At 50.7% G+C, this 19,409-nt stretch overlaps 1 protein-coding gene across 6 annotated transcripts in view; it reads right to left on the bottom strand.

The window, feature by feature from the left end:
* The window catches only part of EXD3 (exonuclease 3'-5' domain containing 3), a 186,686-nt gene that overhangs the window by 81,480 nt on the left and 85,797 nt on the right, over window positions 1-19,409 (bottom strand). For 5 of the 6 annotated variants that reach the window (XM_033518355.1, XM_015644836.3, XM_015644838.2 and 2 more), the window contains 8 exons: window positions 18,666-18,804; window positions 18,124-18,337; window positions 17,102-17,211; window positions 15,856-16,051; window positions 14,315-14,481; window positions 12,026-12,196; window positions 6,671-6,724; window positions 4,561-4,692 (listed from right to left, as the gene is read on the bottom strand). In XM_033518355.1, coding sequence (XP_033374246.1) covers window positions 4,561-4,692; window positions 6,671-6,724; window positions 12,026-12,196; window positions 14,315-14,481; window positions 15,856-16,051; window positions 17,102-17,211; window positions 18,124-18,337; window positions 18,666-18,804 — 1,183 coding nt within the window. Of the gene's footprint in view, window positions 1-4,007; window positions 4,437-4,560; window positions 4,693-6,670; window positions 6,725-12,025; window positions 12,197-14,314; window positions 14,482-15,855; window positions 16,052-17,101; window positions 17,212-18,123; window positions 18,338-18,665; window positions 18,805-19,409 lie in introns of those variants that run through there. The other variant, XM_015644839.2, reaches the window with a different exon arrangement.

The raw sequence follows: 19,409 nt of genomic DNA, 5'->3' as shown, positions 1-19,409 counted from the left end.
CCCTGGACAAACCCTGGACAAACCCTGGACAAGCCCCTCTGGAGGACAATTCTCTCCCCCAACAGGGTCTGTCAGGCAGAATAATACCAGCTGTGCTTCCTGGCTGGAACCTCTGCAGCACAGGCTGCAGATTACATCGGAATTGCCAAACCTAGGATAAACAAAAAGATTAAGAGGGCCTCACCCTTTGTGTTGAACAATCGAACTCTGAAGCAAGAAATTCCAGCCCACGTCATGGGCAGGCACCGGGCTGAGCCTGGGTTTGGGTGACTGGGGCAGGGTAAGCAGCTCTCTCACACATCTGGGGAAACCACAGATGCTCTTAATCACAGGTTTCCCTGACCTGTAGGCACTGACAAATTGCATCCTATGGATGAGCCTTTTATTAAACCACAGAGGGTTTCCAAACAATATTCTCTTTCTCAGCATTCCCAAGTCATTGAAATCCAGCACACGTGATCCTTCTTAATTCTTCATTTAGAGGGTGATGCAGCGCTTTCCAAAGAGATTTCAGTGCTGAAAGGGGTCGTGATGTTGCATTGGTGGAAGGCAGCTCAAAAGCTGAAAAGGGGCTATGAGAACTGACATTTTCAGATTCTTTGATGATGTCTCAGCCTCACTGGAGCTGAGGATGCTTTTTGTCCTGAGTGATGCCCAAGGCCAACTCCTTACAGCCTTTAAATCTTACTGGTTTTTCTCTGTGCATGGGGAAGAACAACTAGTGCTTTAAAATGAATAAGATGACTGTTGCTCAGGCCAGGAAAGGTGACCACAAAGCAGAATTGCCCTGGTTCCAGTTCCATGGCACGCTGGAGCAGGAGATAGCAGCTCGGCTCACAAGTGAGTGAGAAAGATGATGCCTGGCAGTTCTCATCATCGTCTGGACCGACAGAGCTACCCACATAAAAGGAAGAAAAAGCCTGCTGATCAGATTGGTGTGACAGAGGCTCATGAGAGACATGCACATTTTCAATCTCAACGACAGCTTGAGGGATCTATATTACTAATTATCGACTAATATTGCCAGAGTTCCCAGGCTGGCTTCAAAGGTTTCACAAAGTGCCCCAAGTACAGGGTTTCCATCTCATCATAAGGCTTTTTCCTTTGTCCCTGCTAAATGGATTGCTCCATCCTGGGCTCCCTCTGTGTAAATCAGCTTGCACATGATGAGCTTTGCAGCAGTGAAATTCATTACCTTAACCACAAAAAACCAGAAACATTTGCTGCAACTGTTAGAATGCTTTTGCACCTAATTTCAAAAAAAAAAAACAAAAAGGTGGTTTCCTCTCTTCCTCCCCCCTCCTCCCCGCCCACTCCTAATCCCATGCTAACACCTCTGTAAAGGCTGGGTGAGTAGTTTGGAAACTGAAAGAGCAGGGAAGGGGGGCAAAAAAAAGTAGAAAAATATATCAGATCTCCAGACAATGAAATTGAGCAGCTATCTCTCACATCCTGCAGTGCTCAGGCTGAGGTCATAAGTTAAACAGGACATCAGAATAGGTGATGTAATTTGCTTATTTAGGATCAGAGCATTCAGTGAAGTGCAAGAGACAACCTATTTGAACGTGCAGATAATCCCCCATCAATGTGGGGCTGTTCAGATGCACAAACTGCAGCTGGAGCCTGGGATTTCTCTTCCCCGCACATTTATTTTTGCAGGGGATATAATTGCAATCATTTTTCCTAGCAGGAAACCCTTGAAACCTCACCTGGGATCAGCCTCCTGTTGCGTTAGGTATTGTTTAAGTGGGGTCCCTGCCCCGGCCAGCTCAGAGGCTACAGGGTCAAGTCAAAGAGAGGGTGGGAAAGGAAAGAGGGGCCCAGGGGAGGAGGGGGTGGCACAGCAGCTCCACAGGACACGGAGCCCCAGCCCGCTCCTCCCTCGTACCCCAGCGAAGCCTCAGAGCCAGACCTGAGCCGAGCAGCAGCTCCACCTCCGAGCAAAGGCCAGCCCAGCTCTCCTGCAGGAGAACAGAGCCTCCAAAGGCAGCTGCAGAGCCTCGCAGCAGCTCCCCACTGCCCGACCACAGCTGGGAGCAAAAGTGCTGAGCAGCCCCTGGATGACACTCCCCGAGCACTGCTGCTCCAGGTCACACTGAGGCACCACTACTGCCCATTGTTTTAGCAGAAAGAACAGCAGTGTTTTGGCAGGGTTACAAAGCAAGCCCATTCTTTACATCTGCAAAAGAGAGCCCGTCCATCCCTGCTGAGGGAGCTGACAGAGGAAACGTTTTCCAGCAGTCTTGGGTACAACACTGAATCAGGACCTATTTTTACCACGTGCTCTGCACTACACACATTAATTGTCGGGACAGCGTTTGCTGCCATGTTCCCTCCACTCATTTCCAGAACAGAAGCTCAGGAGACAAACAAGCCCCGAGTCCATGGACAGAGGGGGCAGGCAGGATGCCACATTGCTTCTTGTGACACACAGCTAGGGCTGGGGGCACACAGAACCCATCCTGTGCAGGTAGCTCATGGATCACCACTGCCCATCCTCCTCCTCATCCTCATCCTCCTCCTCATCCTCCTCCTCCTCCCTGTGTGCCCACCGTGCTCCCCAGTGCCAAAACTCTGTCACCCCTCAGCAAAGTGCTCCAGAGCTCAGAGCTGGGAGCCCCAGGGCCTGTGACCCAGCCCTGGAGCAGCACAGACAGCCTGGCAAGCACAGCTCAGCAGTTCCAGGATCCGGCCTCCATCCTAATTAACCCCAATTAGGTTTGCAAAGAATGAGGATGTTTTAGGAAGGACGTACAAAAGAACTGCTGAGGTCTCTGTAGGCCACAGAGGCCCAGGGCACCCTCCTGAAGCAGAAATCACCACTCTTGATGTGGCTGTCAGTTTTCTGCAGTGCTGGAGGATGCTCCACGCCCTGCACTGCCCACGGCTCCCCTCGCACACAGCCCTGGGAAATGCAGCTGGGAGAGCTGGGAATCTCCTCCAGAGCATCACAGCACAGCAGCCAAACCTGGGCTGGCTGCACAGACAGCTGAGCAAAATCAGCTCCAGAACAGCAAGGCCTTAAATGAAGGTGAACACGATTCACAACAGGGAGAGGTTTGATAAATCAGCATCTTCCCAAGCTGAGGGGTATAAAACATGCAGCTGTTCCACCACCACAATTTACAGGAAAGGCATTTCTCCTGGAAGTAAGAGAACACTTAGTATATATTCCTAGCCAGATTGATTACCCCTATTTATATTGTAAACTAAGACAGCATGTACTAAAGCCATGGAGTTAACCAGTTCCAGATCCCAGATCCTGGGTGAGGGGTCAGTTTTCCATCATCTGCTGCACAGTCCTGTGCATTTATTAGAGAGGACAGAGTTTCCTCATGGTTTTGTGTGTGTGTGCTTATTTTTGTGGTATTTCAACAACCATCAGGAGGAACACTGCTATTTTATGAGATGTCAGGGAATCAGAGAATCCACGAGGTTTTTTAAAGGTTTGTTTTAAACAGCCAAGAAGCCAGCTTGCCACTATAAATATATGTATGTATAACAACTGCAATCTGTTCTGGGACAATTAAACCACAGGACTGAAGGCTGTATCCCATAGCTGAATATATCCATTTATCCTGCAGTAACATGAACCCCTGTTCTGTGGATCCGACCTGCAGGGAGTTCCAGTCTCCTCTCACAGCCAACCTGCCCAGCTGGACAACTCTCATTTGCTCTGTGAGTTACAGATCCAGTTTCAACATCTGACAGCAGATATAAACAAGGTGCAGGACACGCTGTCTGGTGTGTCTGCTCCTACACCACTTGTGCAATTCCACTGGGCCCAGAGACCCCAGATCTGCACTGAGGCACTGAGCCAGACTCACTGGCTTGTTTATCCCTGAGAAAAAGCTGATTTTCTAACCAACTTTCTTCTTTTTCTCTCTTTGAAACACTGATAAGGTGAGAGATGTTGAAGTTCCCTGTTGGTTTATATTGCAGTTTGGGAAGGGATAGGTTTCGGCGTGTTGCTCTAACAAATACAAGAGTGAAATTGGAAGAGATGCTGATTTGAGCTAACACAATTAAAATTTATTCTTAACAGTAATCTACAGATACCCAGTGCCAAACATAATCTGGAGTAATCAACTAGCATGGACATGAATTAACCTAATAGCTTCAGCAAAAAAAAAAAAAAAAAAAAAAGTCCTATGAAAAAATCCTCCTATTAAAGTAATTAAGTGTTAACAGAATCACAGAGCCATAATTAAACATGGTTTATAATTAAAACAGCATGTGTCCTAGACAGAGAACACAGCAACAAAGAGAGTCTAACCATGACAATTGATGCCAAAACACATGCCAAGTACCAAAAATCAGAAAAACAGGCGAGTTTCTAGCAAAGCTGCAGATGCAGAGCCTCTGATCCTGTGACTGAACCCCAGCACTGTGGCGGCTGTGACTGCTCTCAGAACTCCTCACGGCTTTGCCAGGTGCTGCCAAGGTTCAAGCAGAGCTCTTGGGAACCAAGGAGACCCCAAGTGCGAGGCCCAGAGCAGCGAGGCAGCGCAGGGAGCGCGGGGCGAGCGGGAGCCGGGGCTCCAGCCAGCCCTGTCCTACCTGGCAGCGGCTGAAGATGTCACCCAGGGACACCTGCACGTTGAAGTGCTTCAGCACCTGCAGCGCCTGGTCCTTTGCCTTCTCGGAGCAGTTGACAGAGAAACACCTTCCTTCTCCCACCTGGGAGCGCAGCTGCAAACCAGAGACACCAGTGAGGACAGCGGCAGGCCACGTTTCTGCTACTCTGCTCTGAATTCTGAATGATGCTTGGAGTTAGTGTGTGTTTACAGTCTGAATTCTGAGTGTGTGTTTACAGTCTGAATTCTGAGTGTGTGTTTACAGTCTGAATTCTGAGTGTGTGTTTACAGTCTGAATTCTGAGCACCACAGCTGGAAACCTACTGCTGCAAAAGCTCTGACTCCTGAAGCACTGCAAGATTTTATGTGTATGAAACATGATGTAGGCTGGGGAAAGGGAGGCTCTCACTCTCTACAACTCCCTGACACGAGAGTGATTTCAGGGAACATTTCTTCACAGAAAGGTGGTCAGGCATTGAATGAGTTGTCTGAGGAGATGTTGGAATCATCTCTGAAAGTGTTCAAGAGTGGTCTGGCTGTGGCACTTGGAGATGTGGTTTATGGGGACCACTGTGGTGGCACTGGATTAGCAGCTGGACCTGAGGTCTTTTCCAACCTCAACAATTCCATGATTCTGTTCTACAGAATACACCCAAGTCCCATCAACTCATGATTTGGTGAGGTGGGGCTGACAGGGGCAGCAGAAGGGAACTGAATTCAATCCCAGCTTTCTGCTGAAACTTGGCCAGATCCCACAGAGTGGCAAACAGTGATGGGAACAATGTCCAGTGACCACTTCTACCCCTCTGATTCACACAGACATTTCACCTGGAGTTCCCTGATGGACAAGGGGATGTTGAATGAAACCCCTGCTGAAGGGGTTGATGTCAGCAGTCCCTCAGGGTTTGTTCCACACTCTGCAGAGGACTCTGCATCTGGGAATGAGCACTGGGAAGTCCCAGACACATCTGCACTTCCATGCTAAGGACTGACAGGAGTGGCCTCAGCTACACAGCAGTGATGGAGCCTGGCAGAGCCATCCTGTCCTTGTGGAGCATCCAAGGGCAAGGGAGCTGAGGGAACCAGACATTTCCCAGGAGTATTGTACCTTGGAAGCAGTTGTTTTCCTTTTGCAATTCCTACACAGTTCTTTGAAGTTAGAGCTCAGCCAAACACGATGATGCTGGATGTTGGATTCCCTATTCCACCAGCTGTAGGCTCAAGGAACCTGCAGGGTGGCTGCACCTGCCTCACAGTGTCTGATTATGGGGGGAGCTTTATTCCACACTCAGATTTTCCATAGGAAATCAGCAACCCCTACTCTGCAAATATTCTGACCTGCTGCCTGAGTAGCTGGGAGATTTTATCTGACAGTTTGTGACAAAGAAGTTCTGCACCCTGGCTCATGTGAACGGAGCTCTGGCTCATCCAGAAGGGTTTCACTCTTCCAAATGGATTTTTGGGCAGTAAAAATCTGCAGAGGAGCTGCAGCAGGACATGACAGCATTGCAAGCAGTGACTTGGCAGGTTCAGCACTGCATTTTGAAGCGTGTCTGTGAACAGCTCTGAACAGCTGGTGCTGAGGGCAAGGCTGGGCTCTGCTTTGGCTTTTCTGTTTATCTACAGCAACACAAAACCTCTCCAGCTTTCACCAGACCCATGCTTGGGGCCTTCCAATCTCTCCCTTCCAAGCCTGAAGAAATGTCCCTGAGGGCTGAAACTCTCTCAGAGTGGAGCCAGCCAGCAAGCAAGAATCTCTGGGATAAAAAGCACAGGAATTGAGCTGCCTTTCACCTGCCAGTGGGGCCAGACAGAAACTGTTCTGCAGTGCTTGCCTTGACTTCCACCCCCGTCCCCATGGAGAGCAATCCATCTCTCCACTGATGCAGGAATGAGAACAAGTATAAAACAGCATTTCACCCTGAGCCTTGGTGGTTGAACACAGCAAACCTCTGCAGACCCTAACTGTAGCATTTAGTGGAGAAAACATGAAAAAGCCAAGCCAGCTGTTGCATCCACATCTGGCTTTTCCTCCTGCCCCCCTGCACACCCCAGAGCACACGATGGACACGGCAGCAGCTCGGAGCACTCACAGTCTGATATGGGAGTCCAGAGGTCAGAATGACTCTTCCTTCCTGCCGGGCAATCTGGAAAATACAAAAAGTCCAAATGAACAGGGGCTGAAGTTACACTGAGTTCAAGCTTTATTTGCAGTCACAGAAGAAAGAAGGTGGAGATATTGAGTGTTTCTCTCAGTGTCAGTCCACACCTGGCCAAGAGTTCCTGACAGCAACAGCAGCTCAAGGCTCACCCCTCGTCCCCTCCCTGTCAATCCCTGCCTCATCTCCCATGTGCTGGAGCAAGCTGCTGGTGCACCTGTACCACAGATGGCCCAGGGAACCATTCCACCTTGAAACAATCCCATCCAAAAGCAATCCTTTCTTTTTTTCCCTTAACCCAGACTATTTCTGTTTCCCCAGTTTGGGTCACAAAGAAGGAAACAGTTCTGCACAGGGGAAAAAAGAAAAAAACACCTAAGCAGATTATTCCAGAATAAAAATGTTCCATGAAATGTGTCTGCAAACTTCATACCCTTAACAAAAAGAGCTCCTTAGAGAAGGAGGGTGTTATTGTCCTGGCAACCCAACACAGGAATTATGCACCTCTCCAGGCTGTAGGGAACATGTGCCTTGGACTTTATCACCTCCTGACCCGCAATCCTGAGCTTCTGTCAGAGGTCTGGTCCTTCAAGTGTCTGTGTTGAGTTATCAGGGAACTCATCACCTGCCCTGCTGCCCTTCACACGGGGCTGGGGACTCTGCAGAGGGGTCTGTGCCAAAGGGAGACACCGAATCTGGAGCTGCAGGGCTGGAAGTGTGACTGAGCCTCCTTCACATCACTGAATGACACTCCTCCCTCCACCCCTCACCCTCCTGGAGGAGGGACAGAGCCTCATGGCTGCAGCAGCAGCAGGATTCCCAAGGATTCCCATGTGAAGCAGGACTCAGCTCTGATCCTGCTGACAAGAGATCAGTGCTTTGAAGCAGGCATGACGTTATTCCTCTCCTCTGCCTTGGATTCTGTTGGAAGCCCTGATGTTTTTCACTGACTCCAGATGTGTGTCATGGAGGTCTCTCCTCTGGCTCAGAGTGCAGCAGCTCTCTCTAGATCCCTCTCTACTCTTGGCAGGAAGAAACATTTGGGATCAGAGTCCTGCTGCACTTCCCAGAGCGACACCAGTGAGCACAGCCAGGGAACACCAGCCAGACCAAGCACGACTTTTAAACTCTGTCTTGGGCAGTCATTCTCACAGGACTCACTGGACCTGTGGCAGCACAAAACCAGGGGGAGCAGGCTCTGAAGGCCCTGTGCTGGCAGCAAAACAACCTGTTTGTTCCCTTTTTTCCTCTTCCTGAGCTTTCAGGTATCTGCTTCCCTCCTTTAGTTGTGAAGTCACTCTTTGGCTGGAAGTTCTGCACTGCAAAAGCGATTGGCAACAACTTCTAAAGCATCTTTCTACAGGCAAAATTACTGGTTTTCTTTCAAAATCAACCCCTCTCTCAATAAAGGAAAAACCTCTAAGAACCTCTGCCTTCAAGGGGCAGCACAGACACCCCATGCAGTCCTGCTGCTGAGCAGTCAGCACACACCTTGTGCACATTACTGAGAAAAGCCTGGTAAAGAAAAAGGTCACCACAGGGATTTGCCAACAAGGGAAAAGGGATGTGAGATTCCTCCAGACCCATGTTTGCTTCAGGGTAAATCTGAGGATTTCACAGCTGGAACACTCCATTCTGATTTTCTGCATCCAGGGTTAATTAGTTCAAGCTTGATAAATCCCCTTATCTAAATGGCTCTGCAGAGACAGGCAAAGAACATCAAATAAAAGGGAAAAGCAATAACTCTTCCAACATGTTTTTCTGCCCCTGGAACAATGACTGGGAGAAGCAGAAGGAGCCAGAAGGGCCATGTGATACCACACATCTGACAGACCACAGAGGGTATGTACTGGAGAAAAGGGCACAATTCCTTCTTTTCCTCCAAAAGCAACAAGGGAAGGCAGCACTGGGACCGTGGTCAGGCATGCAAAGGAGAGGAAAAGAACACCCAGGACAGCATTTTGGCTTGGGTGTCAGGGACCTGTGCTCCAGCCCAAGTGCTGCAGAGAGGGCATTGGCCTCAGTTTCACAATCTATTACAAAGATAAAATCAACTTCCTCTGGAAAAGGCTCAGACCTTCTGGAGAGAAAGCAGTCCCTAAGCTGCTGGAATTACTGATCAGCCCTTAACGTGCCTGTCTGTTCAGGCAGCTCCCATCCTGCAGAAATGAATGAACCCACAGGAGCTGCTGTCAGAGGGACCTGCAGGGACAATGAGGGCAGAGACAGCCCCTGTGTTTCCAGGCCAGCACCAGCAGCAGGACAATCCCTGACAACCTAAAGCATCCTGGACCAAGGCCAAAGGAGGTTCCCAGAAACAGCAGCACAAGGCTGTGCATTTCTAAGTTAAACTTTGCTAAGTCTGGGCAAGACACGTGTTGGGCAATGCCATGAAGAGCCAAACTGCAGTCCAGGAAAAGCTGGGTCCCCTGGAAGGGATCCTGAGCCTGGGCCCTGCTTCAGACCAAAAGGGAGTGGACAGAAAGTGTCTGCCCAGGATATGTGCTGGAAAGCACCCAGACAAGGATCTGCTAGAGAAGGGGATCACAAAACCTGGTCCAAACCCAGAGCCCCTCCCTGCAATCCCAGGCACTTTTAAAAGAGACAGCAAACCAAGAGTTTAACAGCTCTGAGCACTCTCAGTATTATATTATTATATTATTAATACCTTCCAGTACTGCAACCCTCAACTTCTCTTCAGCATTCCTGGAAAGTATAAATCACACAGAGCTATCACATGGTTCCAGTTTTATTTCCCTGTGCAGACCCATTTGTGTCCAGGTCTCCAATGAAAGACCTTCCCCTCCTGCTGACCAAACATCAAAAGCCAACTCTTGATCTTAAAAGCAACACAGGTCTTCATCTGTGCTCTGTGAATTTATATCCCCAGCAGACTGAAAAGATCAGCAAACCTGGAGAATGTAATCTACATCAAAAATATGGAAAAATCCAGTCAAAGCTGAGACAAGATCCGAGATTAGATTCCCCCATAGGTGAAGAACTGCTCACTGCAGGATTAAAATCCCCTTTGTGTCACCTGGCTCCAATTCAGTCAAGAGCAATTTAGATCTGGGTGCTCTATCTGGCTCCTGGGATCCATCCAGCCTGGCCCTCCTCTGCAGCTTGCTGGTTCACCTGGAGCTGTAGAGGGTAGGTGTAACCTTGCAGGGAACCTTCCATGGCATGGGAGCCTCAGGAAGCCAGTTTTACCTGCCTTCTGTTATTAGAATACTTCAAAAGATGCCAGGTTTGCCTGAGCATCAGGTTATCCTTAGAGATGAGGATGATTTTAAAGACCAAGAGCAAAGTCCATTAACAAAATTAAGTAAACCAACCCAGAACTCAACTGAAGCAGCTTTGAGATTCTACTGCATCTCTTATTAAAACCTAAGAGACTACCATGATTTTCTTAAAAGCTTTTGCTCTCCCCCTGAGGTACAGCACTGCAGGACCTACTGCAGCCACTCAGGGTCATCCTGTAAGGTTAACTGAGAAGGATCCCACTGCTTTGTGGGGAAAATAGGAACATCCACTTTTCCATCTCTTTCCAATTGTCTGGAAAACTCCAAAGAGAGGTTTAAGATTCTCTGCAAAGAGAAGTTTGCAGAAGACAAGATGGAATCATAGAATACTTTGGTTTAGAAGGGATCTTTAAAATGTCACCTTGTTCCAACTCCCCTGCAGAGAGCAGGGACATCTTCAGCTGGGTCAGGCTGCTCAGACAATGAGCAACACTAAAGCTGTGCACTCTCAGCTGTTCCCAGGGACACCAGTTTGACACTGGTGTGTGCTGGGACAACACCCAAACTGTCTTGTACTCAGGATCCAAACCCTCTGCTGGCCTTTGCAATAACATTTCCGAGTTTTTGGGCTTAGGGTGCTCGACATTCAGCTTTGATTCAATCAGGACCAGCCAGATATAAAACAGGGTGGGAGGAGTTTATTTTTATCTTTGATTATCCAAGCCCAGATCAAAGGCTCTGCAATCCAGTAACACTCCAAGGGCTTTTGATAGTGGAAGGATGTTTGTCTGGTCACCATAGAGAAAGCAATGTCAAACATCCTGTCCGTGGCACGATAAGGGACGGGGATGAGAAGTGGAGATGGGGCTCTGGGGGGAGGCACTGAGAAGCAGCTTGTTTAAATAACTTGTGCAAGTTTGGCAGGGAGGAGATATGAATTATTTCTGCAGAAGTTAGAGCCTGCCCCACATTCAGGCCGAGCAGACATCTGAAGAGGAAACATCCTGCACACCAGGCTGGCTGATCCACACACATTTGATAGCTCACACTGTGTGGGCTGGAAATCTCTGCTGACTCCCTCAGAGGGAGGGAGGCTCTGCAGGGAGACCTGGACAATTTAGAGAACTTGGCAATTACCAACCATATGAAGTTCTACAAGGGAAAATGCCAGATTCTGCACTTGGGATGGGGCAGCCCTAGATATACAAACAGGCTGGAACATGAGATGCTGGAGAGCAGCGCCACAGGAGGGGACCTGGGGGTCCTGGTTGACAGGAAGGTGAGTCAGCAGTGCCCTGGAGCCAGGAGGGACATCTGTGTCCTGGGGGCATCAGGCCCAGCGTCACCAGCTGGTCAAGGGAGGGGACTGTCCTGCTCTGCTCTGGCCTGGGGTGGCCTCACCTCAAGCCCTGAGGGCAATTTTGGGCACCACAATTATGAGAGATATTGAAGAGTGTCCAAAGGAAGGCAATAAAGATGGTGAAGGGCCTTCAGGGGAAGCTGTATGAGAAGTGGTTGAGACTTGATCTGTTCATCTGGAGAAGAGGAGACTCATCACAGTCTACAACCTTCTCCTGAGGGGAAGAGGAGGGAGACACTGATAGCTTCTCGGTGGTGACCAGGGACAGGACCTGAGGAAATGACCTGAAGTTGTGTCAGGGCAGAGTTAGTCTGGAGATCTTTGGGGGTTGGAGATGATCTTTAAGGTCTCCTCCAAGCCAAGCCAAGCCAAACCATTCTGTGATTGTGATCTTTACCCTCACTTGTGCTCTTCTCATGACTTGAGCTGCCCCAGCTGCCAATGACACAATCAGACACATGTCAGAGTGAGATCACAGCAGCCTCTGTTCCCCTCCTCTCCTGCAAGTGGAGAACCAAGGCCACGCACTGGGAGCAGCTGATTCCAGTGCCAGAGCTCGGGGTGACCCCGAGAGCTGGGACTCAGCACAGGGATGGATGGAGGGACCCACAGGGCAGCTCCTGCAGCCTGAGCAGCTTCCTAGAAAGCTCCATCACGTCCTGATGGAGATGGGAGCTGTGGACTCACCTCAGCAGCTCTCCTGTGGTCATCCTCATTGTCCAGCAGCCGGACATCCACGCCCAGGCAGCGCAGGTAGCGCCCCAGCCCCTGCAGCATGTTGTCACAGACCACGCTGAACTGCTGGGGTGAGATGGGGGCAGGGGGGCCTGAGGGCTCCGTTCTGGCTCCTGGGCATTCCTGGAGAAAGGCAGGAGATCCATGAGGAGCAGAAGGCTGATTCCCAGTACATTTGTGTTTTTCCTCCCTGCATTTGCTCAGCCACATCCAGCCGCCTCCTTCCACCTGTGTCAGCACCTCCCCTGCTCTGCAGCACCTCCAGATCCTCCTCCCCATCCCTCCCACACGGCCATCCCCACCTGGGCAGGGGCAGAAGATGATGGGGCTGATTCTCAGTCCACCATTCTGTCCCTGCCCTGCAGCCTTTCCTGGAGAGTGCCAGCCTGGCTCCAGTGCTCTGCACACTCTCATCTTCAGCAAGTCACAGGAACACAGGCAAGGCTGCTGCTCCCCTAAATTAGTCTGCAATTAAATATGTGCCAAAGCTATGATTTGGGACAGACAGAGGGAGAAACAGGTAGACAAAGCAACCACGTCAACTCTGTTATCTCTGGAAGGTTAAAAATAGGCAGAGACTGAATTCTGTTTGTTTTATTTCAAATGTCTGCTGCTGGGGGAGTTCCTGCACTCGGAGGACTTTGGCTTTGGGAGGCTCCCAGAAGTACAATAGCTAAATTCACGGAGAAGGGAAGTTATTAAGGGACTTTCAATGTCCAGCTTTTGACTCCAGGAACTTGGATCAGCTGGGATGACTGAAGGACACTGCCAGCAGCTCTGCAGGAGCTGGCCCCAGGCTGGGAACGCTGTGGCACACCAGGCAGCTCACCTGGGCTCTCCATGGGAACCAGCTCAGCTCCAGGAGCAGCACTGGTGTGATGCTGCAGCTCCCAACAGCTGCCTCCTTCACCAGGGCTGTCAGCAGCTCCTGCAGGGTCTGTGACACCAGAGCACGGTGACAGGGGATGGAGCTGTCCCCTGCAGCTGAGGCAGCTGGAGACACGAGCCCTGGCTGCTGCTGCTGCTGCTGCTGCTGCTGCTGCTGCTGCTGCTGCTGCTCAAACAGATGTGCAGGAGCTGCAGCTGGCTCTCAGCTCTCAGCCAGTGTTCATCCTGTGGCCAGCACTGTCATACAGAGCTTTTCTCTCACGTTTCATGCCAGCAGAGAGACAAAAGGTCATAAAGAACAGTCATGAGCCCCAGTTCAGAAAGACTGGGACAGAGAGCTTGGAGTCCTGCAGGATGCAGCCAGGAGAGCTCTGCTTTTCTTGGTGTCCCAGTCCAGGTTTTACCAACGGCCTCTCAGCTGATGGATTTGACTGCACAGAACACAAAGATGACCCTTGGGTTTCCAGGGTGATGGAAGCCTGAGGTGCTCATTTTTCCCCCCAGCTCTGCTGTATCACACAACATTCCCAGGAGCTGCACAGGGAGCAGATCTGTGTTCTCCTGCTTGCTGAAGGCCAAGGGATGCTGCACATTTCCACACAGGTGGGCACAGCCATGGAAGGGACACTGGTTTCACTGCTTTCCACACACACTTGGGGCTCCCCAGGATGCACAGACACACAGGGTGAGTCTTCTCAGGCAGTAACAAAATGGGATTTGTGCCAAGGTTTCCATAGGTGCACAAACCACTGGATGGTTCCCTTTTAAATGTAAAACTGAGAGGCACCACTCACATTCCAAGGTACTTGAGCAGAGTCCCACAGCTCTGGGGGAGCTTTGAGGCTCTGCCACAACACAAACTCCTGGAAGAGGCCTCTCATGGAATGTGGTGGTGGGCAGGGAGGCAGAGACAAGCCTTCAGCAGAAAGGCATTTCTGATGGATCATTTGCTTTTAACTTTGCAGACTTCTTCTCCAGACACAATAAAGGAGATATTCCCAGTGTGAAAGCAAGGTGTGGAAGCTCAGTGAAAAACAAAAGCAAGGAAGGAAGAGTTTTGGAACTTTGGCCACAGAATCCAAACCCAAAATGTGGAAGGAGCATTTCCACGAGCAAGGCTCACAGATCTGCAGCCACACTGTGCAAAGAGAAATGAACCTCCAAGTGCAGGGAGAGCTGGAGCCAGGCAGGCCAAGGAGAGAGCAGAGTGTCCCTGGAGGGAGGGGTGAGGAGGATGTTTGCTGCAGGAGTCTGAGAACAGAATGCCATCACTGAATGGCATCACTGAGAGCAGCAGTGGGCGATTGCCAGGGGTCCTGAGCAACAAGCAGCTCTTTAAAGATGTTTACAAACCTGCCCAGAAGGTGATGCTGCCTCTTGTTTATTCAGCTGCTTCTTTGCTTTGGGTTTTTTGCTCTGTTTTCCCACCAGACTTTCTGCCAGGTCTGAACCCAGACCGAAGCTCTCGGGGTCCTTGCAGAGCCTCTTGTAGATCTCCAGCAAGCAGTAGGCATCTGAGGCTGCAGGGCAGAGAACGTGAGCATCAACTCATTCTAAAGTAAACCAGAGGCTTTCCTGAGGCAAGCAAGAGCCCCCACCTTTGTACAAGCCCCTGTGAACAACTGTGAAGCTGCAATCCCTCAGCTCATGCCCTCAGCCCCAGGACTGACTCGTCACAGCAGAACCCACAGTCAGGGGTCAAGGCAGGAGCTCCTGAAGACAGACAGGCTCTGCCATCCCCACTCTAAGCCAATAATCCAATAATAATCCAATAATAATCCAATAATAATCCAATGCCAACTGCAGTGTGGCTCTTCCAACCACCACAGGCAGCTCCAGCCAGCCCCTGCTCCTCAGCACTGCCCACAGCTTCTTATCACACCTCTCGAGGGGAAGGGCAGCTCCCCAGAATGGAACACCTGAGCAGGAGATGGAACACCTGAGCAGGAGATGGAACACCTGAGCAGGAGATGTAATATCTGAACAGGAGATGGAACACCTGAGCAGGAGATGGAACACCTGAACAGGAGATGGAACACCTGAGCAGGAGATGTAATATCTGAACAGGAGATGTAATATCTGAGCAGGAGATGTAATATCTGAACAGGAGATGGAACACCTGAGCAGGAGATGTAATACCTGAGCAGGAGATGCAATACCTGAACAGGAGATGGAACACCTGAGCAGGAGATGCAATACCTGAGCAGGAGATGCAATACCTGATCTCAGCTGCCCACACTCACTGCCCTGTGCTGCTGCTCCCTGCAATGGCAATGGGAGAACTCTCCCAGCCAGTCTGACTTGTCCCAGTGATTAATTTTTGTGAGAACTGTGTCAGCTTCAGGGACAGTCGAATTTAACAAAGGGCTGGTTTGCATCAGCAGGCTGCCCTTTGATGCACCAGGAAAGGATTTAGACCCAGACTTTTGACTCTGGGGTAATCAGCAATAAACTCTGTGGGTCCCTCCAACAGCCCTGAGTCTGTGCTGCAGTTTCTGACACCACATCTACCTGTTCCAAACCCAGCTCTAGCAAGCACCTCACTGTGACAAATGAACACAGCATTTGTTTCCCAGGAAGGCTGTGAAACGAGGCAGAAGGAAGTGGACTTTCCTCCTTTCAGTTACTGAGATGAGTTTCCACTGAGGTGATGTTTCATCAGACCAAATCTGCAAAGCACAGGAATTCCTTCCTAAGGGAAATAATGAATCACTGGACAGTTTAAACTTCAACCATGACAGTCATGTCCTCGAAAGGACAAACAAAGCATGTGCTGACTCCTCTGAACAGGAACTAATCTGCAAAGCCATTTTCTTCCTCTGCTGCTTAACAGCTTTCCTGGGACAGAGCAGCCCAGCCCAGGCTGGGCAGCTGCAGGAGCAGCAGGGCCAGACCTGCATAGAGGATCTGCTCCTCCCGCAGCGGCCGCTTCTCCCAGTTGGAAAGCTGCTCTGTTTTATCCAGAGGCTTCCCCAGCACGTGCTGCACCAGGAGGCTGAGCCCCTTCTCCGGCTGCCTGAGCCCTCTCTGCTCGTGGCTGTGCTCTGGGGATAGTCCATCCTCCTTCTGGCCGTCCTTGCCCCGCTGCAGCTGAGGAAACAAAGAAGACAGAGACCACCAGGTTATGGAGCAGCTCCCAAAGCACCTCCTGCTCCAGCTGGGGCCAGGCACAGCCCCATCACATCCACCCTGTGCCTGGCAAACTGAACCCCGAGGGCTGGGATGGCACCAGATAAACATTGGGTTATTTAACAAACACAATTCTGGAGAGAAATCTCTTCCATAGCCAAGGAAGGGCAAAAGGACAAAAGGACATTCTTGTTCAGCCCTGCAGCAGAGCAGCAGGGACAGGATGAGGCTCCTTAGGGGTCTGCAGGGTGCTCCCCATGCTGGAGGCTGCTGGGCTTCCACTTCAGCACCTTTCTCCTGCCAGTCCCGCTGGGAAAAGGCATTTCTGTGACACCCTGGGCAGCAGAGCCCTCCCTGCAGCTGCTCTTCCTCACTTAAACTGAGGCAGTGGCTGTTGGCAGCTATGGCAGCCCCTGCAGCACTTCCCAGGTCAAGCTATCAATCCCAAAGACCTGCTCCACCTCAACCCAAGCCTCACACACACTCTGGACATGTTACCCATTAAAATGATTGTGCTGAGAGCTCCTGTGTGCAAACCCAGGGACAGCTGTGCTTCAGCTGAGCAGAAATTCCTGTGCTGAACCCACCAGCAGCCCCCCAGGAACATCAGAGTTCTGTACAAATCATTAACTCCATCATATCTGCCTCAACAATGCATGACCTTGGAGTAGCAGAATTTCTACAAGAACTTCCTCCTCCTAAGTGTGTGGAACTTGTGCTCAGAAACCTTGTCCTGGCTGAATGGAGATGGGTCTCCAAGAGCTTTTTACAGCTTTTATAAAGTCTATGAAAAAGCTGTCAGTATCACAAGCTTTAACTTTTTAATTGATGAAAACAAAATACTTCTTCCTTTACAGAATCCCAACACCTCCAATCCTCTAAATGGTCTCTTTATTCATGCAGCCATCTCCCTGCCAATCCTGGGTGCAAACAGACTGTGCAAGCCAGTGCTGTGGACCCAGGACAGTGATCCACCACACATTTCCCACGTCTCCATGTGCTCATCCTTACTTGTTGGTGCAGTGCAAGGAGATCCAGCACTCCCTGCATTTGCTTCTCCGTGTCTCCCAGAGCAGAGCACGTGGCTGCAAGGCTGCTGAGGTCTCCAGACATCCCATAACCTGGAGACAAAAAAAGCCCAGACACGTAGGAAAACTCAAATTACAGTTAATGCACTGCAGCTTCTTCTAGTTCAGGGTCAAAATGCTGACAAAATATTTATAAGCATTGGTGGGAAGATGGTTCAAACAGGGAGCAAGACTGACTCCTGTCTCTTCTGTTCCAAAGAGACACTCCAGAAGATCCAAGGAGAGAGATGGATGAAAAATGCTGAGTTTAAGATAAACTTATTTAAAATTTTGGGAAGTTATTTATGAATTTGCCCTTGAAATCCAGGCAGCTCCTGAAAAAAGCCTCCAAAAACCCTGCAGGGTAATTCAGAGATCTCTGGTGTCCAGCACAGCAGCTCTGGGACAGGGACAGCTCTGCACACCAGAGTTACCTGAAGCACTGAAGGTTGGGTGGCAGCTGGGGATTAGTACAGAGCTAGGACAATCCCAAGTCTGAGAGTGCAAGTTCAATCAGGGATCTTGGATCTGAGCTGGAATGGGGAGATAAAACAGCTGGAGCTGGGCCAGGCCAGGCTCCGGCTGCAGAGCAGGGCAAGGTTCTTCCCCCAGAGGCTGCTGGCACTGCCCAGGCTCCCCAGGGAATGGGCACGGCCCCGAGGCTGCCAGAGCTCCAGGGATGCCCAGGGTGGGATGTTGGGGGGTCTGGGCAGGGCTGGGAGCTGGGCTGGGTGATCCTGGGGGTCTCTCCCAGCTCAGGGGATTCTGTGGTTCTCTGATCCTGGAATTCTGCCATTCCCAGTCACTCCTTCCTGGCCTGGCAGTGCCTGGACACTCAGGGTTACAACAGCTGCTTCCATGGCAAGTGCATTTAGGGAATGACAACACCAAGAGGATCGAGAAATGACAAATTTGACAAAAGAGGATGTGTGAAGCCCTGAGGTGGGGAGGAGAGAGGGGTGTTACCTAGTTTAGTGATGGCTGCATCTGAATAGAGCATCTGGATGAAATGGGGGAGCTTCTCCTTCTGCCCCTCAGCCTCAGCTTGCTCGAGGAGCCGTGGCAGGTCCAGCAGGAACACCTCATCCTCCAGGGCCAGCTGCAGGAGGGCAACACGGGGCTTCCCCACCATGCCAAAGGACGGCTTCCACTCCATGTCCACACCAACCACCTGCCCAGGCTGCAACACAGACACTTTCTGCAGCCAGAGCCTGCCTGGGCTCGAGAGCAGCCCGGACAGTCTGTCCAGGACATGAGCATTTCCCTCCCAGCACCTGCAGCTCTTGGTGCAGAGTGCCACAGACACAGGGAGCTCTCACAGCACCTGTGGCACCCACAGGAACCTTCCCTGGCACAATTCCCAGCACCTTTCCCCAGAGCAGAGCAGCCCAGAGAGCTGTTCCTGGCTTAGGGAGGCTGCAGGGGATGGCAGTGGCCACATCCAGCTCTGTGTGTCAGCCTGACATGGAGCCCCAGCTCCCTGAGCTGCCAGGCCAGCCCCAGCTCACCTGCAGCACCTTCTCCCAGCACTGCAGCGTCTCCTCCCACGTCTGCAGAAAGTGAATATTTTCCCGTGGAATAGGAAGCTGGTAACAGTCCTTCTTCTTACTGGCCTCATAATTATCTGCTTTTGTGACCTCTTCTACCCTGCACAGAATCAGATGCAAGAGTTTGAAGCTATGGAAAGCCAGGAGGAAATCCTGGATTGGAGCAAGAGGGGTAAGTTTTACTCCCCTTACTTCACCTGGACCCTCTCTTTCCCCATGACACTCAGCTCTTTTCCAGAGAAAAGGAACTAAATCTGCCCCTTGGACAGATCATACATTTCCAGATAGTCTCTTTCCCATGGAGACTGGAAATTGTTCATTATTTGGGAAACTATTGGTAACCTTATGTTTGGGAGTCTGTGTGGCCAATTCTGCAGCAGAGCAGCTCTCCCTGCAAACACTCCTTCCCGTGGTTTGTGTGCATGGGCAAGTCAATATTTGTGTAAAATATTTCATGAAGGTGTGCAGCCTCAGGTCCCCAGGAATGTTCTCAGCTGCAGAGCTCAGGAGCCCTGTGTGGTGTGAGCAGGGACAGATGATGCCATTGCTGTGCTGGTGCCACCGTGTTGTGTGCAGTGTGAACTCCCTCTGGAGCCTGGGGCTGTTACTCAACAGCCAGGGCAGCCAGACTGCTTCATGGAGCTCCAGGGCTCTGCTGACTTTACAGCAGCCACCACAGCAGGGACCATGACTGGATGAGGAAAC

This window comes from Parus major, chromosome 17, assembly GCF_001522545.3.
Source record: "Parus major isolate Abel chromosome 17, Parus_major1.1, whole genome shotgun sequence".
Classification (NCBI taxonomy): Eukaryota; Metazoa; Chordata; class Aves; order Passeriformes; family Paridae; genus Parus; species Parus major.
Note: the sequence above shows the minus strand (reverse complement) of the source record. Positions and strands in the feature narration are given on the sequence as shown.